Raw genomic sequence first — 8,822 nt, forward strand, 5'->3', positions numbered from 1 at the left:
TTGCAAAGAAATTTGTGCACTTGCTTATTTATTCCTACTTTTAATCAATTCGACACTGCCTCAATCATCATCACCCTTCATTTTCTACAGTTTTTTTGCTGCCAAACAAGTGACAATCCTTGTTGCCATCTAATGTGAAACAGCAGACATGTTTCAAAAACACCATAATACACTTCAGAATTCAACGGTTTTGTTGTCAAACACAGTTTCTAATAATGTGTAGCGTCACCACATACAGGTCCATATTGGAACGCAAAAATTGATGAATGACACCTGAGGCTTTTCTAGATATAAACCCTTCATGTCCCCATATCTGAGGACTGAAACTGGTCGATTGCAAGCTTGACTCTTTGGAACTTTTTGACAGCTTTGCATTAAGATTTAAGATGAAGTGTCAACAGGTGTGTCAGATTCCGCACCCCATTCAGTCCAAGATCCATCATATACAGGAACATCAGTCTTCCCAAGTCGATGGAGGCCCTGGAAAGCATTAGCATAAAATAACTGTTTTAGTATACTATTCTATCTTTTTAACTTTTCCAAGCAGTAAGTAATCAAATGCATAGAACTTTGTTCCACACTATTTTTTTCACCCTTCCAAAGATTTACAGGAACGTGGATAATTGTCAAGCCTAAAGATGGAGATAGAATAATTATATTTGGTGAAGGAAAGTACCAATGCCAGAATACAAGCAGTTACACCAGTGCCACAAGAAGTTAAAACAGGGCGTTCCAATGAGATGCCTGCAGCAGAATACATTATTAGGCGTCATAATTTTGCAAGGACAATAAGAAAATGTCAAAATTAACAACAAACTGTTATATAAAGCATGAAACATAAGCCTCTTTATAAGCTTAGAAGAAAGATGATTCCTAAAGAAACAAAACATGATCATTATTCAGTATACTAGTGGCATCATACCATACTGAAAGATTGATTTAACTATCAAGTATGTCCAAGTTCCCCCCACCAAATTAAATGTGACAAGAACTTAGTGCATAATTTTCCTATAAGAAATCAGTGAAGGTACATGGTCAAGTGAGCAGTTTTGCATTGCACAATCAAGGAAACTTGCAGCCTCCTACAAATCAAGTAAATTTTTACCTCATGTGACTGCAAACCTCAATAAATACTCACCGTTATTTATCAGATTGATAAATCCCTACTCCCCTAAACTAGTGTGCATATAATAGAGTGAGTCTGAAGATTTGACAAAGATGATGATAGGTGAAGTGGTATGGACTTCATTTATGAAAAGCAAATATCAGATGGCTCACTACATACCTGCTGAACTTGAAAAGAATAAAAAGAAAAGGGTGAAAGGAACAATGACAAAAAGGAAAATAAATAGTAATCACCCTCTTCATTAAATCGTTTCTTGAGCTCTTCAGCAGGTAGAAGAGTCTGTGAAGCATCTAACATCTGCAAAGAAATGATAAATCGATGAATTAATAATCTATCATAGAAAAAATCCAGAAATTACATCAAACATAAGTTTTTTTTTTTGCTTTTTTGGTAAAGAAAACCCACAACTCGAGAATCGCAGTGTGTTTAACAGCATATCAAAAGGAGATACATCCTCTTGAATATAGAATGAATGCTAATAGGTCATACTCTGATCACACTATCTAAATCTGCCACTCGACTTTGTTCTATGCACCTGACAATTTTGAACTACCAATCAACAATTTCATGCAGCACACAAAAGAAAGAGGTATGTAGAGGCCCCCTTGCATTATCTACCAATCTTCTCTCTCGGACAAATTAAAAAGGTCTTGATTAGGATTTAAGAAATTTACATATGCTTCACCTGTTCATAGCAAGCAAGTAAAAAAAAAATGAAAAACTTTCTCTCTTACCTGTGGAAAAGGAATACATTTGCTGCCAGGTACATGGCCACTTCTAATTCCTTTACGAGGTTCTGGTGCAGCACCATCAAATCTGTATGAAACCCAAACAGGAAAACACAAATTAAAGGAAATAACAATAACAATAATAATGCGCAAAGCAACCTGCTGTAATAATAGAATAATAGGCTGCCAAGAATCAGCACTTTAGCCCACATAGAGATTGCTTTACTCCAAATTTGCAGCTATTTTCTATTCTCACTAAATGCATATTACTCAAGCAGCTAACGTTTTAGTCATGTTTCCTACGATTATTGACCTCATCTCTTACTGAAAGCTTGCTCAACTAAACTAATGAAAATGTTTTTCCTGATACCAACAGTCAGACGCAAAGGCCAGAGAGAACATCAAGAACCTTGTGATTCCAAATCAACATCAAAGATGATGGGACATACAAATCTACTTAAGATAAGTCACAGTGATGAGAGAAACAAGCCCAAACATAAATTTGATTGCAAAACAGAAGATCATAAGAGAAACCAAATAAAGCAAAGATGCCAATTATACGATGAAAAGGCACGTTTTTTTATTTCTAAGCATAGAGCCCAATCTTTTTAAGGAAAAAAATGTATGAAAGTCCTTCAGGAGCACAAGTACAGGATAAGTTAAAGGTTCAAGCTTCAACCATCCAAATTAACCAAAAGAAACAGAATAATAACAGAACAAATAAAAATGCTCAAGGGTAGAAGAAAATAATGTTACACTACAGCAACATGAACAGAAGAAAATCAAAGATAACATTATTGAAGCAATTGAGCAGGCTAAAAGATAACCTGTCTGAAAGATGGGTGTAGCTGAAATGAAAATGTTAAGATTGATGGGGTCATGAAATGGATCATGCTGGCAACTACTACCACCAAGATAGGCAAACCAATAATATCCATTTCACTAGGATCTAGTTTAATCATAGTTCTTGCTGAGCTTAGACAGATCCCTATACCATTAAAGCTGTTCGTGCATCTTACTAGTGGCAAAACAGATTTGGGTTTACTGTGGTATACATTACAAATAATCAACATTAGCCTTTACAATTTAAGCATAATATACTTCATGGACCAAAAAAAGTACAAGAACAAACCCATTCGTTATGTCACATGCACCTTACATTAATTATTGTGAAAATGGCATTCATTTAGGTCCAAAACTATTTAAAACTATATTTATTGCATTTCCATGGCACTAACATGTTAAGACATGCTGGTTTTTGTCCATTATCAACAACACAAGGACAAGAATTGAGGTACAAGAGCTGAAGACTAAGGGAAGCAAAAATGATTGATGCCTAGAACTGCTAAAGTTTTCCATATTAAATTCTAATATTCACATGAAGATTAAGTAATCATAGTCAAATACAATCAACCAAGTTCACCACAGTACCTGGGCTTGGAACGGGCATCTATATGTTGGTGAGTCTTTTCCTCAATGTTTCTTCTAACCTGAAAATGAAACACAAGAAAGTATTACCTAACATGTTCCAGTAATGTATCAAACAATAGGGAGTTCGAATTAACTGATGAACAGACTAACAGCAATGTCCATAAAGAGAACCTATTTTTCCGATTTCAATAATGAACAAGGCATAAGTCCCAACAGAGTACTTTCAAATGTTTGCGTGAATTGTCTCTATGTGGACTGTTAATTTTAACCAGGTATGCTCTAATGTTTTCATAATATTGCTATGCAGATATGTAGGGTAAAACAAAGAGGGGAGCATACAAGATCACCAAAAATAGACACACAACATATGCCACCTTTTACATGTAAAAAAAATATTGTAGGTTGTTATACATTGCATTCCAAGGATTTTTTTTTCTTCAGTATATTTCAAAATGACACAAAGATATCAAGCCCAAGTAGATATAAGCAATACACTAGACATCTAATTAATACAGATCAATGCGTATAAAGGATTTACTGCTTTATATGTAAACTATAAGTTTTGAATCTAATAAGACATAAAACACACTGTTCCTCTATGCCACCCATAAAATAAAATTTTTTACAATTCTTCATTCATAAAATTCAGGTTGAAGCTTTCTCCAGGCTTTTTGTTTCCATACCATAATAAATTATGGTGTGATGTCCGTGAATGTGAATAAATGTTCAGATCAGTGGATCATATCATAATAATCATGCTTCATGGATCTAGCAATGTAACAACAGTATAAATCAGTTATGAAGGTTCATCAACTAAAATTTCAATCATAGATCATATCATAATAATCATGCATCATTGATCAATGGTCAGAAGAGTATTAGTATAAATCAGGGTTGAAGGTTCGTCAACTAAAATTCCAATCATTACCAGACATCATTTCCGTAGTTGAACAAAACTAAGATAGCAAAACCATAATTTTATATGAATTATATTAGTTTAGCAGTTCAACCTGATCAAGTGTCCAGACAAGATGCGGCTGAAATTTTGTCTGAAATGTGAGTGGTCCAGCCTGCAAAACAAAGATGCATGCACCAAAAACTATTTTGAGTATAATATTGTAAACATGGGAGAGTAGAATGTTGTGTAATCTTATTTAGAAAACAATGTCCAACCCAGCAACTGAAGCCTTTCATAGTATTTCCATGCATGCTTCTTTCAGGAGGCATCATTTGAACTCAATAACAATATTTCACAACTCTCAGACAATACATATTATGGCACAGGAAATCTCCCCCCATCCAATCAATAATTCCAAGAATTGAAAATAAGGAGATATAGAGAATCAAACATCTAATTCTAAAGAATGCTTACAGTTTGCCCCCGATAGACTTTCTCTATTGCCTCACTAGCAGCACTGGCTTTCAAAATAGCATCACTAGAAGCACTGGATTCAACATCATAACCTGATGAACGCCACCTTGGGAGGCCTCCATCTAACACCCAGACCCTGTCATGCCCAAAGACTCGGAACATCCTTTCAGTTATCAAAGGAATAATATCTGTTAGATTTAGAATCAGGATACTTACGATAAAATATTTCAGTAAAGATTGAGAAGAGATCTTATTATTAAACATGCTACTCACCACCAGACACGTGCTGCACTAAAAATTCCCTTCCCATCATAAACAACCAGCCCATCTTTATTATGGATGCCAAGAGCAGACACAGCAACCGCAAAACCTTCCTCGGATGGCAGCATATGCGGCAACTGATATAAGAGATTTCAACCAGAGATGTCAAATGGGATAAGCAAACTAGTGTATATGTTATTGAAAGGCTCACTTATCTAGTACATCTCCAATATTAAGACATCATGTAACAAACTAACATTAAAATTTTATTGAATCGCATTACTAAGAAAACTCAAGAAATATATACAAAGTTATAAAGTTGATTCTGGAATTGCCAAAGCAACTTGATGGAGAACTCTGTTTAGGACTTTTAATTTATTAGGATTGTTAGGAATCAAGTTTCTTATTGGAATGTTTCATTTTATAGGGGTCTTGGTTTTTTTTCTAAACACTAGGATAATTTAACAGCAATTAGGGTTTTTGATATTGAATATTGAGTCTCTGTGATCTTGATATTTTCCCTCAATTGGTTCTGTCTTTCTTTCATCCTAAGTTCTTTTATTTCTTTCCCATTTTCTCTGTTCCGCCAGAATTGTTCTTACTATTTAATTTACCTTAAACTTCAGATTTTCAATTCTCCTTATTTTCCCTACATCAGACCTTTTTAATGGTGTAACTAATTTGCCTAATGCTGGCCAAACACCTAGAAAAAGAAATTTTGTTCAAATCTTCCTCCAACAAGCCACAACTTGACTGAAAAATCATGGTACCATAAAAGAAACAAAACCTCCATTTCTACTACCTATCTCAAAGAACAATATAGACAGATCAAAAATTAGCAGTCAAAAGATAAGGACATCATTGCTGCTAGTAAATCCCAGAGAGGATAGTAGTGAGATATCAAGAGGAAAAGAAACAGTGAGGCAAAGGTTGTTATGGAATGGAGCATCATTTTCCTATACCTCAATGGTCTAGCAGCCAGAGAATACAAGAGATCAAAAAGAGAGACTAATCAATTAATAATAGAACCTCACCTTTGTAGTTCGATCAGATATTCCATCAACATCAAAGAAAAGAGCACCAGGAATGTGAGCAACCTGCTATGGTGAAAGAAATCAAACAGAAATGCATTTGAAATTGAAAATATGGAATTAAAAGAAAGAGAGGAAACTGAGTAGCAGATCTCAGTTTAGATTAGATAAGAACTAGAATTTCAATATTCACAACCATTTAACTATATTGGCAGTTAACACCAAAATAGATTGTAGAAAAGACAATAATCAGCACCTGGTACTCTTGAATTGGATTCCTCTGCTCATCTGGCATGTACCATGATGCATCCAATACCTGAGAAATAATAAAAATATGATCGACAATAAACAAAGAAGCGTAAGGTATTGTCCAGTTTTCATAATTATTTCCAAAGACAGTGGACGCTAATAAACTATTCATAGGTTCTATCCAAAGTAAAAATGCATAACAAAAAATAAAGAATGTTTTCACAATGATAACTTAATTCTCAGAAAATTTGTTAGATTCCAAAAGTTCTTTTTTCTTGGAGGGTGGGAAGGGGGAGGGGGGAGGGGGGAGTTTCTACAAGAAACTGTCGTAAAATGATCCCCCATCTCAGAGGGGACCTATGTTTTTGTTAAAACCAAAATTTACCTATTACTCTTTTTTCCTGCCCGAGAAGATACATATTTGAGGACAAATAAGAAACCAAAAGATGGCCATGCATGGAAACCTGGATGATGGATTGTTAGCTTTTAGGAGTTGTTGTAGTCTTAAATAATTACTGTGATTGGTAACTGAAGGTAGGGCTTGAAATTTGGCAGTTATTTTAACCTGAACTTAGTTACAGTTTGATAGATTATTCTTATTAAGTTTAAGACACTGATTTATAGCTGATTGTAACACTGAAACAGTGGCAGAAGAAGGATAATAAGGAGAAAACCCTAGGATCAACATCTAGATTTCCCTAGGAGACACAAAATTCCAAGAGCCATACTACATAAATTTTAATTTGATAATAATCTCATAACCTCATAGAAATTGAAAGGTGATGCCGATGAACATGCTAATTTAGTTCCATGCAAAACCTTAACTATAAAATTAATAATATTGCATGTATGCCTTTCTATTCTCAGAGAATAAAGCGGAGAATACCAAAAGTGGCGAATGCATATGATGTCATATTGTCATTCATGACAACCACACTTCCAAACTAAATAAGTTCAAAACAATTTCATAAAAAAACAATGCTTAAATTTTAAAAGGGTCACTGGTCCACGTATAAATATTAGTACCTTCAAATCAGGCTCCCTTAAATTAGCATGAAGCCAATCAACAGAAACAACCGGATCATTGGTAGAAAGAGACTGTGTCGAAAAATTACTTCTTGTCTCAATTGCTGCAGAAGCCATTAAACGAGAATGCTGACCAGAGGCCTTATATGTGGTATGGTAAGACTCAGCCTGTACACGGAACTCTCTCTTCTGCAAGTAACATAAAAGTACAGCGTAAGAACTGAGCCACGTGACCATAAAAACTATTACGAGATGAATCAGTGTGTTCGAAGTTAATGTCTTCACCAGAGCCAGAGGTACTCAATAACGGAGTAGTATCAAAATACCACAGAGCAACATGCCCATGTTAGTGAATTATTCAGAGTAGCCAAATTTCAAGTCAAAAAGAAAAGTACCCATCAGAGCATTAGATACTTTTAATGCATTATTTCGGCTACAGCAAACATAAACATAACTAGAAATTAAAAATAAAAATAAAAGACAAACACCCAGAATAGATAACAATCTTAATCTTATGCATATGCATTCCTTAAGTAAGAACAGTAAAATAAAAAATACATTTTTACTAAAGAAAAGATGAAATTCTCCAAAGCAATAGTCAAAGCCCTATACAAAACTTGGGGTGAAGATATAAAATTGAAAAAAAAAATCAGAACTCAAACCCATTATACAAGTGATAGAATAATCACATGCAAGACAAAAGAAAAGGACTCACTTTTCAGATTTCCAGAAAGCAAAACCCATTAGAACAATCAGAAAAAACCCAAAATAATAATTTTGAAAAGAAAGAGAGAGGTTGTCACTTACATTGAAAAGATTAGAGAAAATCAAGGGGTTCTGAGGGAGAGACGAGGAAAATCGAATTAAGCGGTGACCCAAAAGAGTTCTAGAGAGAAGGGATGATGCCATTTACGCACAAAACATAAAAAAGAGAGGGGCTTGAGGCTGTTGAGAGAGATTATATATTTTGTCGTCTGCTTCAAGAAGGAGTGAACTGTGGACACTGATATGGACAACGTGTTGGTTTAACTCTACTTGGATTTGGAATTTCAAGGGGAAGCCGGATCGGGTCGGGTTGTTTGCATATTCGATCCTTCCGGTTCGTTTTGAGTTGGGTTCAATCTGGGATCAAGTTCCATTTGCTTCGTAATTGTGTCAGAGCCAATCAATGGCTGAGCAAGATTGGGCGTGCTAAAACAGCTTTTGGAAAATTAATTTGCATAATCACTTATTTCGGTATCCAATTTTATAAAAAATAAAAAATAAAACCATTTTCGCATTCATTTAACTTTTTTTTGTTTATTAAATTATCTCAAAATAGATAATAAAGTTAACATTAATTTTGTTAATGTGATATACACATAGATTATTATGTGAGTAATTAATTAATTTTTTAATTTAAAAAATATAAAAATTATAAAAAATTTGAAATTTTTAATTACTTACTAATGTATGCATCAACAAAGTTAACAAATGTTAATTTTTTCATTTATTTTGAAGTAATTTGACAATCAAAACAAATTCAATTACTAAAAGAGATAAAAAAAATTTAAATAGAAAGTTAAAATAACTTTTTTTAAAGTTTAAAAGTAAAAATG

The 8,822-nt window shown here is 34.0% G+C and overlaps 1 protein-coding gene across 7 annotated transcripts; it reads right to left on the minus strand.

The window, feature by feature from the left end:
• On the minus strand, nucleotides 1-8,403 carry LOC107895128 (thiosulfate/3-mercaptopyruvate sulfurtransferase 1, mitochondrial). Of its 7 annotated transcripts, none has more exons than XM_041085151.1 (12): nucleotides 8,032-8,403; nucleotides 7,225-7,410; nucleotides 6,206-6,265; nucleotides 5,953-6,015; nucleotides 4,931-5,055; nucleotides 4,658-4,793; nucleotides 4,296-4,355; nucleotides 3,286-3,344; nucleotides 1,861-1,942; nucleotides 1,360-1,423; nucleotides 677-744; nucleotides 1-480 (listed from the first exon to the last, which is right to left on the minus strand). In XM_041085151.1, exons 1-12 carry the CDS (start codon nucleotides 8,131-8,133, stop codon nucleotides 382-384), a joined length of 1,104 nt encoding a protein of 367 aa, XP_040941085.1. In that variant the 5' UTR covers nucleotides 8,134-8,403; the 3' UTR covers nucleotides 1-381. The 7 variants fall into 7 exon arrangements, with proteins under 7 accessions (XP_040941085.1, XP_040941083.1, XP_040941082.1 ...); XM_041085149.1 differs by having other exon boundaries at nucleotides 4,658-4,820; XM_041085148.1 differs by having other exon boundaries at nucleotides 4,658-4,820; nucleotides 5,953-6,018.
• Between the last annotated feature and the right edge of the window lie 419 nt (nucleotides 8,404-8,822).

This window comes from Gossypium hirsutum, chromosome A13, assembly GCF_007990345.1.
Source record: "Gossypium hirsutum isolate 1008001.06 chromosome A13, Gossypium_hirsutum_v2.1, whole genome shotgun sequence".
NCBI classification, from domain to species: Eukaryota; Viridiplantae; Streptophyta; class Magnoliopsida; order Malvales; family Malvaceae; genus Gossypium; species Gossypium hirsutum.

Bases quoted from the DNA above. Each gene is read 5' to 3' on its own strand.
- LOC107895128 (XM_041085147.1), bottom strand. From the start codon at position 8,133: ATGGCATCATCCCTTCTCTCTAGAACTCTTTTGGGTCACCGCTTAATT. The intron at 6,266-7,224 runs GTACTAATATTT...ATTATTTCTCAG, and splicing joins TAAGGGAGCCTGATTTGAAG to GTATTGGATGCATCATGGTA. The intron at 481-676 runs GTACTTTCCTTC...AATGCTTTCCAG, and splicing joins CTGCTTGTATTCTGGCATTG to GGCCTCCATCGACTTGGGAA.